Below are 19,758 nucleotides of genomic sequence, written 5' to 3' on the forward strand. Positions count from 1 at the left end.
GGTCATACTTTAGCGACACACAACATTTGCTCATACGTTGTGAGAACTTTGCACAAACTGCTCGAGAATGGTTTTTGGCTCCATTGTCAGAGCACATTTGGAGAAAAACTTTTCCAAATATTGGACTTTGCTGTTTTTTCGACATTTCCGTCCTGTGCAAATTATTTGTGTGCTCAGTGAAATCAGCCCCTTTACACTGATACCCCTTTCATAAACTCATCCTCCAATTATCCGCCTAAGAATTATGCAAACATTTCAATAAAAAATGCGTTCGCAAACTCTGAAAATTATCCGCATTATTTTTATGAGCACCCGTCCTGAAAAAGGCGGATAATCGTCATGGTGACTGCACACGTCCCTCCTGCGGGAAAGACAGGTGACGTTTTGACCGCACCCCGGCAATTATCCGCATAACTTTGGATTTGCGTTCACAAACTCCAAATCTGGTCCCGATGCTGCTATTATGCGGATACTAGAAGGGTCGAAAGAAAGCGGATAATTCTTCCCCCGCTCCGATTTTACGACCAAATGATGCGGATATTATCCGCATAATTGAGTTTATGAAAGGGGTATGAGATCAGTAATACAGCTGTACACAGTTCTCCACTCATTGGCCCAAATTCACGAAGGTGATACAAATGAAACCATGGTTTAAACCATGGACAAAAACCATGAAGCGCCAAGTGTCGCACGGAATATTTCATTACAAAATTGGTCATTTCGTCGAAAAATTGGTCATTTCGTCGACAAAATGACTGTTTCGTTAACGAAATTATCATTTCGTGGACGAAATGTTCATTTAGTTACAAAATGCTGTCATTTCGTTACAAAATAATCATTTCACCGATGGAATGACTGATTTCGTAACGAAATATTCCATGCCACACTTGGCGCTCCATGGTTTTTGTCCATGGTTTAAACAATGGTTTTATTTGAACCACCTTCGTGAATTTGGGCCAATGAATCCCCACACTATGGGGTCTTTAATTCCAGAGTGATCCAGCTTGTGTATTCAAGCTTGGCGAGTGACAGACATCCATGTAATCACCTGATTTCCGTCCTATGTGCTTCCTTCAACATCTGGTTTCATGTCAGCTAACCTTGGTAAATGTCTGTTTCTTTTCAAATCCCATGGACAGTTGCATCCCCCCCCCCCCCCCCATGTGATTCACACAAAGTTGATCGATTCTGAACCAGTATCATGACACATTGGAGTTGCATATAAGAATCAGAATAAGAACATAGTTCAACTTCAAGATATGGTGTGGCTAGTGAAGAGGAAATTCACTTAGAGCGAGTTCTAAGAACGCACTGGGAGGGAGAATTATTGGAAACCAATCATTTATGCCATGATATGTATGTGTCAAGTCAATATGGCAGCCTTCACAGGACAGAGTTGTTCATTTTTATGGTGCAAGGGAGTTTTCTAATGATTTGTTTTTGAGATGGTGTGTGGCTGATAAGTTAGAATAACAATAGATTTGCAGGGGGATGGTAAATGGTTGAGAGTTTATGATGAGTCAGATATTTGGTTAACAGCCATTCTTTGGTACTTTCTCCTGTAAATTTCTTTTGTTTTACTCATTTGTGTGTGTGTGTGTGTGTGTGTGTGTGTGTGTGTGTGTGTGTGTATTAACTATGTTTGAGAATTTAATCATTATGTCAATTATTTGATCCCATAGACCAGAGCAATTTCTATCTTTCCCTCATACCCAGCCAGCACATCTTGGTACACCTGAGTCTGTACTCTTGACATTAGATACAATGTATGCTGTTCATGTTCATATCATAGATGTACAAGGCAAATGTAATACAACTCTGTGGGTTTTTTTTTTTCTGAATTTAACAAGATCACACAAGATAATGACAATAGTAATAATAATAATGAAATAATTGATACATGTATTATTATTAGATTAAACCATTGAGGACAAGTCACGAGTATACTCAGACAAACGTCTATGAGAAATACAGTTGTAGGTGCTGTAGCAAAGTCAGTCTGTCCTCAACAGGTTTATACAGTGTATATAACCATTATAATACTTGCCAGAATAGAGAGCAAGCAAGCTACAATCTACATGTAGTTGAGTACTTTCTGTGTGTGTTAGCACTTGGAGAGTGCCTTTTAATGTACATATTCTGCTGCATATTTTGCGATTTGTGTGGGACTAGCAACAATATGTGATGGGAACATGTCAGATTGTGCAAGAATATATAGAGAAAGAAATTTCTTTTACCAAAAATATGGGTTAATTTCATTTATGAAGCGTCTTGGTGTGAAATTTATGCCATAACTGGATTTCATAACACAGGCTAAACTTTGTGGTAAAATGTACACGCTTGTACAACTGTAGATCTATACAGTTTGGGTCATTCTACAATTTACATTGTACAACCTTTTACTCTGCCTGATTTTATGCAATGCCTATAACAGGAACAATCATGTGTCATGGGTAATATGACATTGAATGGCACAATGTAAATCTATTCCAGTGAACGATATCAGATGAGAAGGCATTCCACACCAGCTGATCAAGGATAAATGATGGCAAACTCATGTTATATCCATAGAATGCAAAATAGCCTTGATGATTTGGTATTAACCAGTTTCCTTTGTACGGCAAATCATGATTAGGTTGCTTTACCAGCAATGTCTTGTCTGTTCTATATCAGATGTCAGTGTCTGTAATTGTGCATTTGTTGTACTCATTTCCTCACAATACATCCCCTTTTCCCACCGAACAATGCTTGGGTTCTTTTTTTTTTTCACCTCCTTCAAATCTTTTGTGATTTAGTTCTCTGTGATTTATCATTAAAAAAAGAGGAAAATATCTAGGGATTAAAGCAGTTTTATCAAGTGTATAACACTACCAAGCCAAAGGATACATCTTTGGTGACATACACAAGTGTAACATTTGCTCCTGCAACAATGCTGTGGACTGCCTTTTCTCCAAGGACTTAAAGCTACAGGGTTTTAGGTGTAGTTTAATGTGAGGATTACAATTAGGGTTAGGGTTTAGGTTTATTAGCTCACCTGAGCCAAAGGCTCAAGTGAGCTATTGCGATCGCCCTTCGTCCGGCGTCCGTCGTGCGTCATCCGTCGTGCGTCGTCCGTCGTGCGTCGTCCGTCGTGCGTAAACTTTTACATTTTTATCTTCTTCTTGAAAACCCCAAGACCGATTTTCATCAAACTTGGCAGGTAGCATCCCTAGGGGGTTAGGAACTTAATTTGTTAAAATGGGCACCATGCCCCACCCAGGGGGCCCCCAGGGGGGCCCAAACCCCCCAAAATTAAGGAATCTGTAAAAATCTTCTTCTCTAGAACCAGAAGTGATAGAGCTAAGTTAATACTATGAGTTAGTACATTGATGACTGTAGTTTCAAGTTTGTTCATGGCAGAATCAGGGGTACCCCCCTTGGGACCCAGGGGAGGGGGGTGGGGAGGGGTCCTAATGGGGCCTAAATTATACATTTTCATCTTCTTCTTGAGAACCCCATGACCAATTTTCACCAAACTTGGCAGGTAGTATCCCTAGGGTGTTAGGATCTCAATTTGTTAAAATGGGCACCATGCCCCACCCAGGGGCCCCAGCGGGGCCAAACCCCCCAAAATGAAGGAATCTTTAAAAATCTTCTCTAGAATCAGAAGTTATAGAGCTAAGATAATACTATGAGTGAGTACATTAATGACTGTAGTTTCAAGTTTGTTCATAGCAAATCCAGGGGTGCCCCTCTTGGGGGCAGGGGGGGGGGGGTTGGGAAGGTCCAAATGGGGGCCTGAATTGTACATTTTCATCTTCTTCCTGAAAACCTCATGATGGATTTTCGTCAAACTTGGCAGGTAGCATCCCTAGGGGGTCAGGATCTCAATTTATCAAAATGGGCACCATGCCCCACCCAGAGGGCCCCAGGGGGCCCCCAATCCCCCCAAATGAAGGAATCTTTAAAAATTTCGGCCCTTATTGTACATTTTCATCTTCTACTTGAGAAGCCTGGTCAAATTTTAGTAGAGCTGTGAATAATTTAGATTAGTGACTGCGTGAAAGGTGAACTTGCGATACTCAGGTGAGCGCTAGACCCGCGGGTCTCTTGTTTTAATGTGAGGATTAGGATTAAGGCTAGGGCTATGTTTGTGGGTATGTTTTATGTCTGGCTTAGTGTGCAGGTATTACATGGGAGCAATTGTTGCAGGAGCAACTAGGGAACCACATCTCCAGGCAGCTACAGACAAACTCTATTCATCAAAGGACCATGTGACCCTTTTGTGGAAATCATGTTTCTTGATTTAAATTTTTTTTTCATCAAATAGCACATGTTTTGACATTGAATGTAAATAATGATTATATTTCTGCCCCAAAAAGTGAAATCGCCAAGAGTGCATATATGGTTAGTAACTTGATGTACAACTTGATGTAGGTGAGTCTTCAAAATATTGATAATTCCTGATCAATGGTGCTTACATCGTGTATATCATATCATAGTCTCTTATCGTATATAATGGTCAAACATTATAATGGAAAGTGCCATGACTTCTGAAAAATGATGGAATTGTTTACTAAAATCCAGTGTTTGTAAACAGTTTACAGACATGTATAAAAAACAATCTGTAACATATTAGGTGCAAGATTATCCATCCACTGTAATGGATGTTGCCTCAATATCTCAGATATACACATTTGTAACAGACAGCACTACAGTCATGTGTACAGGCATGATAACAATAGTGCCCCTTTGTACATAGATGTACTTAACAGAGGATCTGAAGTTTACAAAACTTTTTACCTATCACATAGATCTGGGTCTGTATAACAGTCATCAAGGTTTCGTGTCAAGAGTCTAATCAGACACTTGACTCGTCATACTGGTGCCAGTCAGTAAATAAGACTGCCATGCTAAGAAAAATAAAAAATAAAAAATCCAAGCAACACATAATGGCTTAAAGCTCCTTCTAGTGCAATGGGAGGCTCGTTCATATATTTTTTTCAAATATTGCTTTTTACAATGAGATGCCAAACCCAATGATTTTTGTTTGTGGCGGCACAATAAAAAACATCATCAAGTATCACTTTTTCAACAACTTGATCTTGTTTAAAACCCTCGCAATGTGTGTGTGTGAATGGCACAAAAGATTATGATTCAGCTCACATTCTAGGCCATGGGTGATGGTGCCCAGGATCATGCCTTGATCATTCTTAAGGCATGCACAGATCAGAGATTTAAACTGCATTGCTTGCTGGTGAATTTTAGGTTTACTGAGAATGGGGAGGTGGGAAGCTGATTATTTGATAAGATGTTTACATTGTTATCCCAATGTCAGTAACTATTTCATGTGAATGGGGTAGAAGTTCCTCCTATCAGCAGAGCTAGGTAGGTCCTATGCCCTTAGTGGAAACATTTGCTCCTCAACTTTTGTTGTTTTTACTTTTACTTGATAAATAATCTGTTTAAAATGAAATTAAAAAATCATGAAATAATTTCATTCAAAGTAATATATTACTGATTCATCTAATGATTAGATATGCAGTAAAAGCTATTGTCAACCACTGTGTATCACATTTTACTATCAGGAATAATATGCATATGAATATGTTCTACCATTGAAAATGACCTTCATGGTGTTTTTTCCACTGATTGACAGGCACACTGGATTGCTTTCTTTGTCGACAGGCACAGATGTGTTATTATCAATGATTAGAGATTACCCACCATTCTCAGTAAATCTTTTTGCGTTACATTAGCCTTCCAGGTGGACTGGTCCAGCACAAAGCTATACCTAAGTTAGTATGCCAGCTTCACAGCTAGGTTTATTTTGTAGGGATTAGTAAATGGTGATGAAAAAGTATACAATGGTGTAAGGAAAGTTTAGAGCTTGTGTAAAGGAAGGGTTTATCAAACACACAGAACACTTTGACCCGAATTCACAAAGGTGGAACAATCTTTGTCCGTGGTTTAAACCATGGACAGAGACCGTAGTTTTGTATGGGGCGCCAAGTGTCGCATGGCCCATCTCATGAAATGTACATTTCGTTGACGAAATGGCTGATTTCGTAACGAAATAGGCCATGCAACACGTAGCGCCCCATACAAAACTTCGGTCTTTGGTCCATGGTTTAAACCATGGACAAAGATTGTACCACCTTTGTGAATTTTGGCCTTTGTGTTCCAATTAGATGTGACAGAAAGAGAACTGTAATGGAATATTATATAAATAAAGACAGAATAAACTGACCAGAAAGAATATAGATTAAGGAATATTATGTAGGTACAATAAGTTTGTTTAAGTTTCACATGTTTCAATTAAATATTGATATTGGATAGATAGTAACTGTCGTATAGGCTATATAGTAGTAGGGATTGGCTTTTATTTGTAGGCAACCACAATCATGAATATAAACAAAAAGTACCACGTGACTTTTCAGCCCTGGATGTATAAAATTATCAAATGTTTGAAATAGCAATGGAGTTCATAGGTCAGAAAGAGAAAATGAATTTTGAAAAGGGAAAATAAATGAAGTAGAAATGAGTAAGCACTCTGATAGCACAAACCTCAACCAAAGCCATAGAGTTAACAATGCCAGACAATTATATTTTTCATTACAATTGAAGAAATTCACCGATCATGATCCTTATCACCATCATAAACTAATCTTTCTGAGCTGTTATCGCAACATACATTTGTTCAGTGTACCTATCCTGAAAATTTTAAGAAAATCTGTTTTTATCTTATTGAGTAATACTGCTGACAAACAAAGAAATGCTGGAAACAACATTACCTCCTTGTTTGGGTAGCTTGTCAACCTAGACGTACATAGTGTGATATCTGTGAGGAGACTGATTGGCTTACAACCAAATAAGTTGTAAAGGCTTGTAGTCTGATAAACCTGTTATAAGCTCACTCAGTCCAAGTGTGGAGATCCTGTAACCGATCTGCTTTATGGTTTGTTTGTTTTTTTCTATCACATTCATTTCCATGGCCATGTATTCACATCATATCCGTTTCCAGGAAGCTGCTGTGATGTCAGAGCAAAATCAATGTCAGTTGTGTTTTAAAGAGTACAATGAGAAGGCTGTTCTTTGCTATTTTGCAATCTATATTGTGAAGTGAAAAAGATAATTGTTGAGGTCTGCTTGGTTTTGAAACCAGGAAATTGCCTTCCTGTGCATGCCTTGCAAATTTTCTTATCAAGCTGATTTAATTACAAGATGTATTGTCTGACACAGGAAAGCTTCCATGTTTTTGCTTAGATTTATTTGACAATTCTTATGCCACTTCCTTCCAAATGATAAACTTATAGTAAGAAACATCAAAATGCCAGCCTACCGCATATCATTCTTTAAGTTAGTGTGGCTTAGGGTGAAAGGTCAAGCCGATGTTTTAAGATTGCTGTTCACAATTGTGACTAATAAATCAATGTAGTACTCTTTTATTTGTGATCTTTTCCCTCAGTGCATCCTAATTTCATTCTCTCATTTTCTCCTCTTCTCTGTCTATCATGCTTCTCAGTGTACTCTACTTTTCCCTCTCTTTTCACCTTTGTTCTTCCATAATAAACTTCCTCAGCTGTCTCTTCTGTATCTCTTTGTGTCTACTGTATATGCATATATTTTGCGAGTCTAAATTTTTGCGAATCAGGAATTCCTGACAATTTCGCGAGTGGTTAAATTCGCGATCGTGGAGTCCTGTACTGAACGGAGAAGTGTACTTGCTTACGTCACATTCACATCGGGATCAGACTCGGTATTTTCACATGTCTTTGATTTCACGAATAAATAGCACCTGACTCGCGAAATTCATGAAAATGAAAACCTCGCGAAATATTTGGCGTATACACTATTTGCCCTAAAGCTTCATTCATTGCCTGCCATTCATGTGAAGCAGTAAATCTGATGATGCCATATGGAGAAAGTGAACATTACATTGAAATTCCATCCTATATTTAACTTGACTGATGGTAAATAGAATAAAAATCAGATCAATTATTTCATCAAAATTAAGAAGGTAGTGAGAATTCAAATTTTTGCATATATTCATATTAAAGAAAACAGAGATATTGATTGCATTGATTGCAACCATATTTGTACCACCTTCGTGAATTTTGGCCTTTGTGTTTCAATTAGATGTGACAGAAAGAGAATAGTAGTGGCATATCATATAGATACAGTAAGTTTGTGTATGTTTCACATGTTTCAACAGAATATTGATATTGGAAAGATAGTTACTGTCGTATAGGCTATAGTATTAGTGATTGGCTTTTATTTGATTTATTCTAATTTTGTTTAACATTTTCATCAAGACAAAGAGATGAGGTCATCACCTAACATGTCTCCCATATCCTCACTAAATTTGGTCTGTGAAATTAAAATCATAATGTTATCCCTTTTCCAGCAAGCTATCATTTTGTTGTAATAATTATAATTTTTAGAATAAATGGTTTGTACTTGCCTAATCATTGAGCAAGCAATTAATTTCTATATTTTGTGTGCAAACCAATGGAAGATGACATTGTCACTCCATCTTAAAGGGGCTGTACAGTACTGGTTGAGGTGGGGATTCATGTTTTGAACATTCATAAGTGAGATAATGAGAAACCTCTTATGAAATATGAAAGAGCATGTAATTTTCAGAAGGATTCAATGTTTATTTGATGAAAATTGGTTTTCAAATGGCTGAGATATCCAAAAAAGTGATAATGATAAAAGACTACAGGCCACGCCTTTTATTAGGATCTCTTTGTTTCACTTTGTTTTTGTATATCTCAGCCATTTCCAAACCGATTTTCATCAAATAAACTTTTGATACCCCTTAGAATTGCATGCTCTCTGACATCTCATAGAGTGGTTTCTGAATATCTCGCAAAACGTTAAAAGCTAAATCCTCACCTCGACCAGAAGTGTACACACCCTTTAAATCTATGTGTGGTTTGGACCAATGTCGGTGCTCTGTGAAAACAAGGGAAACAATCCAATTCTTTTGTTTTCATAATGCAATATCAATTTTGATTAAACTTCTATTTCCTTGTGATTTAACTCTGTTACTTGAATATGTTCACTTGAAAAAAGAGTAGCATAGCACTTCGTAAACTGTTACACATACGGCATTTATGAAAATCAAGAGAAAAGTCAGGCATTATTCAAGCAACAACCAAGTTTAGGATGTTTTAGTCATGATAAAAAGGAGAAATTAGGTGAGATTACCACATAATACTACTACTAATAATAGCATTTATATAGTGCATTTCAGACTTAATACATTGTACGGTACAATATGCTCTGCCCATGTGTGCTGCACAGTAACTCCGCATTACTGGAAATGGGTATTAAGTGAACTTTGAAAGTGTGATTCCGCTTGACCTCCATGTGTTGTGTATGGGTGAGAAAGATCACCTCATTCATTTACATGTAGCTACAGCCAGCATATAGGCCCAGCTGCTCAGGGCAAAAAGTTTATATCTATATGTGATAGGGAGACATAAACTGAATTGCATTATAGATCTCCATTGGTTGCTTTGATCCAGCCTGCAGCATAATTTTGGACATTATGTCTGTGTTGTTGTTTGTTTTACAATTTTTTAACTATTTGCATTTATCTATTTTACAGACATCTCATCAGAAATGTGATATTTCTCATAGCATAATGCATAATTTCAAAGAGCTATATTGATAACAGAAATGCAGCATAATTTTGGACATTATGTCTGTGTTGTTGTTTGTTTTACAATTTTTTAACTATTTGCATTTATCTATTTTACAGACATCTCATCAGAAATGTGATATTTCTCATAGCATAATGCATAATTTCAAAGAGCTATATTGATAACAGAAATGTTTTCGATGCTTTGATATTAGATGTTATAGGTTTTGCAAATGCTTCAGCACCAGCAAGAGCCTGTTTTCTTCTGTATGACATGCAGAAATTCATTATCTGTACCACCACCCCCTGTAGACAAATGTCTTTGTGTATCAGTATTGTGGGATGGAAGTACAAAGAAATGCAATTAGGGAGATTTCTGAAGATTGCAGCAGTGCAGCATCATCAAGAACGATTAAAGGTTTAAATGGTCAAGTTTTAGAGAAGGATTACACCCTGCCTTTGAGTAGACCAAGCAGTGAGTAAAGAAACACCGATACAAAGGAAGTTGTTGAACTCTTGGAAAAAAGAAGAAGTTTTGAAAGGGGAGTGGTAATCCCTGCTCTGCCCATATTGGAGATAGCTTGAACTGGACTGGTCATGGTGTCAGACAATGAACTGTCTTCGATAGTGACTAGCTCCTTATAATTTCTAAGAACCAAAGCAAGAGGAGAAGAAAGAGAGACCTGGCTATGATAGAAAACAATAGCAGTATTTATCCACGCATTCTGGTCCCCCACATCTTTCAGGGTCCACAAAGTTCAGCTAGTGGCCACAAACAAAAGATAGAGTGGGAGTGTCAACCAGGGGAGGGTAAACAAAGATGCCAGCCTTCGCCCAATCAGCATCAGTCTAAAAGTCTGTCACCACATGGAGAATAGTCTCAACATCTCAGGCTACTTTGTTTCTTGGAAGTTCAACAACTGCGCTTAGTCTTGGATGGGTTAAAATATTCCCTTTCCGAGGGTCCAAGAAACTTGTAATCTAATTGTGAATGTGAAACTAATGTGTTTATGTGTCTGTGTCTGTGTGTAATTGGCCACACCTCTTTCAGTCAGTCTTTCAGTCTGTACACAACAATGGTCTATTCGTAAACCACATCCTCCCTCCCAGCTCCGCACCTGACACCCTGCTGTTATTGTTCCATTCAAGTCTCACATGCAGTCTATTGCTAGCCCTTGGTCTCTGGTCTGTCTGTTTGTCTATCTTTACTCAGCTCAGAGATTGGAGCTTGGTTGTCCATTAACCACAGGTAGAGCTACCAGTGCATTGTTGCTGGCTGGCTGGCATATATAAAGAGTCTGCTGCGAAGTCTGTGCCAGCAAATGGGTTTGTAACTGAGAACAAAGTTGGGAAGTACAGAGGAGCACAACTTCGCATGGGCTTTGATGGGACTGTCTCTTGCAGTTGTCAATACTAATTAAGCTTTCAGCCCTTCCTCATAGCTTCTTGGGGGGCTGTCTCGTATCACTGACTTGTGAGGCGTTTTCAAGTATCCAGCCGAGAATGTTTTCTGCTCGGATAGGGATCATACTTGTGGCATGTTTGCTTCTTGTTCATGCCCAAGGTAAGTAGTGTTACTTTTTAGAGAAATGTATTTCACACTTAGTAAATGGTGAGGCTTTGAGTTGTACATAATTTCCTCTTGCAGTGTGAGATTCAAATAATTTCCATCATTTTCTGACAATAAAGTTTGCAGTTTTGTTTTTGTTACACCATGCATAATTAGGAAGCTTTCGCAGTGGCAATGCTGACGTTAGATTGTACGTGTTATGTGCAAATTTCTGCCATTCGTAGATTCAAGCTTGAAATTCTGTGTCCCCTCAAATCTACAATAGTTGGCCAAAGTAGCATCTGACCAAAAGCCCCGACACACAGCTAAAGGAACATGGTGTCATACACACATTTGTACTTCAGAAATTTGCAACTCTGAGCACCAGAAGGTGGACTGCTCTTTTCATGAAGAAGAATATGCAAATGTTCCTGTAAGACACAACACAACCTTAAACAATACTTTTTTTTTCTTCTGTGATACATGAATCATTTTTTTTCTAGACTTGTGCATTTGTGAAACGTGAACAGTGGGCAGATTTGTTTTTTGTTTTTGTTTTATAATATACTAAGTAGTGTTTACACTGCATGTATATTCCTCTCCCAGAATGATAAATATCTTTGACACTTTTGACATCAAAACATTTTGTGAAAGGGAGGGGGATTTTTCGCCTTTTGTCATCTGAAAAGTTTACCAAACTCTGTTGTATGATAATTTAGATTAGATGTGAATATTGAAATTCCACATTGTGTGTGAGGTACATGAGGAGGCCTGCAATATAGTTGGAAATTAACTTTATATTATTACAGTTTTGATTGCAAGTATTGCAAACCCTACAGACTGTAGTATGATGATAGGAAGGGTGTCAATGTTTGAGATGAAAGCTGAAACCTTCACAAATTACAAATATAATGAGGAAATCAAGTGCTTGTTTTGTGCCAAATACTGTGAAAGTGGATATTTTACAGTGAGTAATTTTTCGTGCCCAGCTGGCCTGGGTAAGATGAGTTTCCCATGTTTTTAATTCCACGGAATTACACATTACATTATACCCCTGTAGTGGACTGATAGGCCTACATGCTCCTATTTTTGTGCTAGTTTATGGTCAGGCAAAATGTGAAAAAATTTCCACACTGAGAAAAAAAAAAATGTCCACTTTGTACAGTAGATGCCAAACTCAACACCTGTTTGACACTTATTGTTCACTCTCAATTTTGAAATGCTTGCTTTTTTTCATTATTTCTTTTTCTCTTTTAATGCTGTGAGAGATTTTCATGCCCTTTGAGCACTCAAATTGAGTGGTAAAGGGCATTATAAATACCCTCTATCATTATTATCATCACCGAGTTGTACAATTAAGCATGCAATTGTCATCAGAAATCCTCTGATTACAGTCCAATACTCTATTAAGAAAACATGATGTTGGTTGCATTTATCAACTTTCTCATGTTTTAAATGCCTTTTGGAGCACGTTCCTCAAGTTGTCACGCTTATCAACTCTGTCATGAGTCCGTTAGGAGGCCTTGTCACTGCGCAGCTCAATTGCACAGCTTGACCTGAGGAGCGGAGATGTGTAGTTGGCAGTGGCAAGCTATAAACATGTTTCAAAATGACTGCATTATTAAATCAACTCTACAGAAATTCATTTCTGACAGAAATGCGTTTGTGATCACACCTTCTTTTTTTTTTTGGCATTTGAAAAACGTTAAATATAGTGACCCCATAATCAAAACAGCTTTGCATTTATTAACAGCCCAAAACTTCCTGAAAGTTGTCTGAAAACTGGTATTTTGCACCTGAAGTAAGTTGATAAATGCACCTCTGTTGGTGAATCTCTGGTTATAAGAGGATTAATACTAAATAGATTTATTCTCTCAGTTAAAAATGTGTCACAACAAATGGGGAGAAGTAACTTTCCATTTGCAATGCTCACTGCAACTAATTTTTTTTTCCTCCTGTAGCTTCAGGAGTAAGAGTTAAAGTCAGGGGACAAATATTTTGATGTCTTTTTATGTTGAGCATTGATTTTGAAAAAAAAAAATATCACAGCAAACTTTATGCTCTAAAGTGAAAAACTAAGTACTTCTATTTCAATCTACAATTTTTCTGGTGATACATGTATGTCAGATGGCTTTGGCACAAGTTACCACCATCTGACTCATTTTGAAAAAAAACAACACAACATACAACCTGGAGGATTGACTATTCCATCATTGTCAAGTTGATGGGAGGTTATCTTTGATGACTTGAGTCTTGAAGGATCGGTGTGATCTGACCCCTTACCTGCCCCATAACTCTCTGCTCATGCTGGTGATGTATGGTGATGTGGGCGGCATGTGTTTGCTACCACTGTCCCTTCCACCTCTCTGTTTGTTTGCCCTGACAGCAATATTTACCTTCCCTTCTATGTCTTGTCATACATTGTCGCTATCGTGTCATGGAGAAGCAGATATCTTTTCAAGAGTCAAAGATTTATATATTTGTCATATTTTCTTTCCTTTTTGCTTTGTCTATTTTTTTTTTTCTCACAAGAATGCATTTGCTAATTCATTTGTTTTGTGGGAAAAATTTGTTATTAGCGAGCATCTTAGTGGAAGTGTTTGTTCCAGTTGTTGTGTTGGACGTTATATAGCTGAATTAGTTTACAATCTTCCACTAAAGATATCGTTTATGTCAAAGTATTAAGGAAGAAAATTTATTTCTATTTGCATGATATCAATTTAGTTTATGTCATAATTGTAGCCAATCAAATATGCTGATATGATACGAATTGAGTTGAATATGCTGTCTTTACTTTTCCACTTATATGCAGGGAAGTGCAAAAAGTGTGTCACAGCAGAAAGCAGTCCAGATGTGTTTTATCCTCTGGCAGGTTACTGATTTCTCAGCTGCTCCAAAAAAATCACTCTGATTCACACAATTATCTGCACTTTTATTGTATTGGAATACATAAGTTTTATTAGCTGATATTAAGTTCATAGACCCATTTTAAAAACAAATGATGCACAGTTTTAAGGTAGTAATGGTAGTGGAGATGCAGCACTGTCTAAGGTACACCTGTACCCACAATGTCTTGCATATTGTGCCATCGTTAATACCTTTGATTGTTTAGAATCAAAGTTATTGATGCATGTGTTGTGCTGCATACTGAGTATAGCACATTCAATCATAGAAGAGCTCCTTTCTGTGTGTTATATGGTCTTAAATGGGATCTTTTTTTTTTTTAATTTAAGAATATTTTCCTTCTTATGAAAACATACGTGTGACTGTAATACTTAAGTAAAGTTCAAATGTTAGTGGGTATATTTCTTTAATACGTGTAATGTGATATCTTCAACATCCTTGCATGGTCCATAATCAGTAAATAGTCTGTGAAAAATGTGAGCTGCAAGCATAATGTGTCTGTGTATTAAACTTTCATGCAGATTGTTGCTCTTGATATGAACCTGAAGAGGATGTATTTCAGTATCTCCACCAAGGAGGTGATAAATGTTTTAATTGGTGTTTGTTTGTCTGTATATATATGCAAAATAACTCAAAATGTTGTGAATCAATTTGGATGAAACGTGCAGGAAACATTGATAATGACACAAGGAACAGATTATTAAATTTTGGTCATGATCAAGGAATGTTTATGACTTTTTCAAAGATTTTGTAGATTTGGAATATAGGGTCAGTGAACTTGGGAGTTTAAACTACGTATTTGAGGTTTGCATATATATATATATATATATATATATATATATATATATATATATATATATATATATATATCTTTTTTTTTTTTTTTTATGCCACTAAAAAAATTAAGCACGTGCTCTGCTTGGGGCTAGGCCCAGCACAGCTGGAAGCTGATGACGTAAACATAAGACTTGAAATTGAATGATTTTCAGCATGCGTGTACATGTATGAGTGGAAATGAGCTGCTTTTTAGAGGTCTGTGCTATTCAAACTCGAAGTGCTTTTCTAGTTTCTGATGAGATCACTTTGTGTGTGTGTGTGTGTGTGTGTGTGTGTGTGTGTGTGTGTGTGCAGTGATTCTACATGTGTAGTTGATGCTCAGTGAAAGTGAAGTAAATGTGATGATACAGTGTATGCCGGTATAGAGATGATGCACATTTTTGTTAGCAAAATATGCAAGATTATTTCAGGTAAGAAGAAATCCAAATGAAGCATTCACAGCTAGACAGGAGATATGAAAATGTTCAGGAATCTTTTTGTAGCCTGAATGCAAGGACCAAGTCATTTTAAGTGTCAGTAATAGGCACAAAGCAGACATTTCGCAGATACCACAGGGAGTGTGTTCCATGTTCTGGCATTTAAAGAGTTGAATTCTATATAGACGTTAAAAGTGCTAATGCCATGTGAATGTATGTAAAGTGTCTAATCTCTCATTTGGACAGAACCACCGGAAAGTTTTAGTGAGGAGGAAGGTGGAAGTTCCACAGTACAGAGCACCGAACAACCCAGCGAAGGAGGCGTAGAGAGTACTGATGGACATACAGAGGCACAGCACAATGAAAGCCTCAGTGGAAGAATTAGTGACTTCCAGAATGTAACTCTTAGTAGTCTTTTAAACATGACAACATCAACAGAACTGCCAATTGCAAGGACAGGAGCGAGTAATCTGCAAACAGTTACTGCAAGTACCCAAGTGAAGCAAGCAACAGCAAGAAGTATTCAAATAGAGCATCGCACAGACCCCTTGGAATCAGAAAGTCTAGGAAATGCCAACCAGACTGCAGCAAATCCAGGAACAGCCTCTTCCCTGGAGCCTGGAAGTGTCCAAGAATCAGGTCCTGAACCTACTAGTCTCCAGCCATCTGGAAGAGATCTGGATAGTGTGACAGAAACTTCTTCAAAGCGCTATGCTACTCAAGTGAGTACAGAACAAACCAGAACTCAAGCTACAGGGTCTGACCGCCAAACATCTGCTGGAACATCACCCCAAACTTCAACTGAAGTGAATGTTCAGGAAACAGGGTCAAATCAGCCTTCATTTCAAGATGTGTCATCAAATCAAACAAGGAGTCAAGGAACAACACCAACGCCAACACCAACACCAACACCATCCAATGGGAAAACAGGGTCTAACTTTCAAAATGCTCAGGAGACAGGCTCAGAACCCCAATCTGTTCAGGTCACAGAGTTTGGAACACCAACTACTCAAGCTCCAGCCACAGACTTTGACCTCACAGCTGTATTTACAACCGTGGATCCAACATTTATTACCACGAAACCCAATGATGATGAGAACCTTAAAACTGGAATAACTTCATTCCAAATTATTACAGAAGAAGTGATAGACCCTCGGGATGTTCTGAAGACAGTTTCAATTGAAACAGGTACTGAGGCAGTGGCAGATCAAGAGAGCCTTCTCGAACAAACCATAGAACCTACGGTCCTTGAAGGCACTATCCCAACTGAGGAGAGTAATCAAGAAGCAGACATTGGCCAGGTCAGCACTCAGCAAACAGTCTCAAATCTACAAAGCAGTGCAATTACAGAAACCTTGCCAGTTTCAAATCACAGTACTTCTAAAGACAGCCCAGAAAAACCAAGTTCAAATAACACAGAGTCTCTAGTCCCAACTGCAACAGCATCAAGTCAGCATGTGCACAGAACCCAAGAGAGTCAATCAGGACAACCAAACATACATCAAGGAACAAGTGTTGCAGGCAGCAGTACCCAAAAAATGGGGACTACAGACCAACCCTACAGTCAAGAGCCAGTATCAAGTCCAGGATATGCTGAAGGTTTGGATCCAGAAACCACCTTAAATGACTCACAAACAGATTACCAAGCCACACAGGGACCTTCATTAGGTCTCCAAACCACACTCACACCTGAAGCACATTCCCAGTCAACTGCAGGGCATGAAGTCACCAAGATAGTTACGACTGGAGAAGGTATTCCTAGGGAAAAATAGAATGGTTTGTGATTTGAGGTATACAGGTGTACAAAGATTAGACAAAATGACAGCTGTCTATAGACAGGTCTGCCATATGTTTAGTACTCTTTATTCTTGCCACAAAACTTGCTGTACTGAATTCAGGTGGTTGAGAATAAATCTCACCTGACTGATCTTTGTAGGTTTGACATAAGGCTGTGATTTAGAAGTCTGTACAATGGTAGGCACTCAATATCATTGTGGAATATTTTCCTTTTGGCCTTGCTTAGCTCAATTTTAAATTTATTTCACTGCTTTATTGCTTCATCATTGACACATCTTGTATCATGTATTCAAGAAGTATGATCATAAAAGACTCTTTGGTTGATTGCAAAACAAACATTGAGGTATAAACCATGAGTACAGGACAGCATGACTGCAGACGAGTGGAATGTGTACCGGTATCACAAATTAATTATTGGGTTTACATGTATGCTGCACATAACAAAGTGTATCATGCATAAGAGACCATTGTGGCTAATTCCATTTTTAGACCAACTTATTAACTTTTGTTCTTAATGTAATTTTGATTTGCAAATTGTAAACAATTGTACTTGCATCTCCAGTGTGAGTTGCAGGGCAATTTGGCTTGATATTTTCTGCAGTAATCTGTATTCACAGTGGTTTATGTTGTTCATTGTGTGCATGTTAACAACAAGCATATATGTGTCACGGTGTCCTGATAATGATTCATCATGCACTTTGTATTTCTAGCTCATGCAAGTGCAAAAATTGTGTAAGCAAAATTTACAGTGTTTGTGCATAAACTGCCAAATTGATGGTTGCTGTTAAGAACACATCATTTGGCCTTAGGTGGGGCTGCATATTCTTTAAAGCTTCGAAAGCCAAATTTTATAAGGAATTTTAGCATGATCACTGTTAGACTCGGCATGAAGTGTTTATGTGCTCTTACACTGACAACTGTTTATTGTGAATCTGTCCCTGTTGTAGGTCCTGAGGAGGTTGATGGTGATGACGTCATCATAGATCATGGAGGTAAATCTGCTGTTGCGTGTTTATTGTCATGACAGTGTTGGGTAGGACAGTGCCTGGAAACAATTGCCCTGATTTGCATAGATTATATCAATATACCACAGAGAGATTTCTTTATGTGATATTCATGCATGTATATTGTAAGTAAGAAAGGGTAAGCAGTAGGAATCTCCTGGGTCTTTATGACTGTGTGGCCCTTTCCTGTATCATCTGGATAAAGCAGATTCCACGTTTGGTGTGCTGTCACACATGTTGTCCTGTACTTTGCTCCAGCTGTACTTTGACTTGTCTGTCTAAATGAAAAAAAAAAAAAATCTGTCAATGTTTTTACTGAGTCTACTCAGCAGCCACAATTTAGCAACATCAGTTTCCCTTCCAAGTAAATTTGACATCATGCACTCTGTAGGCCTAGTGTTTACACAAAAAGATGAGCTCATACTTAACCAAAGTAGACCACTATGAGCAGAGTGATTACAGATGTTTACTCACACACCTTTTGGAGAGAACCACTGCTATAAAGTAAATTTGCTTTTGACATGATTTCATTTAGTTGCAAATGCAATTATGTGTGTAACGATTATTCAGAGCCATGTATCATATCAAAGCATAACAGATATGAAGACTGCTTGGGATAAGATATTTTTCATTCTCAGCAACCTTGGACTTTCGAGGGTCAGGGTCTTGACCTGTTTTTTATTAAATCAACTGATGCATCTGGGGAGACAGTGAAAATATTCTGCACTGAAAATTTCTTTAATTTTATCCTTGATTTACAATGTACTTACAGATATGTTTGATGTCAAGAAGATTTATTTTCTGCATGTTGGATCCAGTGAAGGATATTTTCTCAACCACAAGAAAGAAATGGAGATCAAGAAATTTTATGGTTAAAACATAGTTTTCCACTTATTGTTGTGTTGTCCACTTTGAATATATTGTATATCCTCCAGTAATCACTATATATATTAGAGAGTGGTATGCCTGCTTTTATTTTCCTAGCTCCACTCTGTTCAGATTTTGTTTGGTTTTTGATTTGTTGAGCTTTTAATATACAACATACTGTAATTCCCTCAAGGGTTGTTATAAACGGATACATGTACGATTGTAATAACAAGGAGTGGGTTAATTAAAGTTAGTGAAGAACAAAATCTGCAATGAGATTTGTGCTAAATTTTGCAATTTGCTGAAATTCTCAAATCAATAGTTCACAAGGATGTTTTTCTCATCTAGGAATTAAACCAGGTGAATGTCCAGCAGAAGAAGGAGATGTAAGCATCTGTTCTCAGCCCTGCCGTGGTGATGAAGATTGTGCTGGAACAGACAAGTGCTGCCAGAGAAGCTGTGGAAAGTCCTGTGTGCCTGTTGTTCTACCCAACCTGGAGCCAGGTGAGTGAATGCATGGTATCCTTAATTCTTTTTCATACCACACACATTCTGTATTAGCTTGTGTTTTCACTAAAGAGTTTTATTCCCTCAACTTTTGCAAGTTCTCACTGTAACCTCAAATGTAGCAGCACCTGATGATATCTTCCTTACAGCTTGTGGGACTCAAAGCATTCCCCAACTCCACTTGGTAATACATCATGTTTGTTCACTTTACACATGTATTAAACAAACTATGTACGTACAATGTAC

The 19,758-nt window shown here is 37.8% G+C and overlaps 1 protein-coding gene across 1 annotated transcript in view; it reads left to right on the top strand.

The window, feature by feature from the left end:
• LOC140231065 (pregnancy zone protein-like) overlaps positions 1 to 19,758 on the top strand; it is a 148,399-nt gene that overhangs the window by 117,586 nt on the left and 11,055 nt on the right. Inside the window, exons 41-43 of the mRNA XM_072311217.1 lie at positions 15,584 to 17,089; positions 18,082 to 18,126; positions 19,354 to 19,509. Of these exons, the coding sequence (XP_072167318.1) occupies positions 15,584 to 17,089; positions 18,082 to 18,126; positions 19,354 to 19,509 (1,707 nt within the window). The remainder of the gene's footprint in view (positions 1 to 15,583; positions 17,090 to 18,081; positions 18,127 to 19,353; positions 19,510 to 19,758) is intronic.

This window comes from Diadema setosum, chromosome 7 (genome assembly GCF_964275005.1).
Source record: "Diadema setosum chromosome 7, eeDiaSeto1, whole genome shotgun sequence".
Lineage (NCBI taxonomy): Eukaryota > Metazoa > Echinodermata > Echinoidea > Diadematoida > Diadematidae > Diadema > Diadema setosum.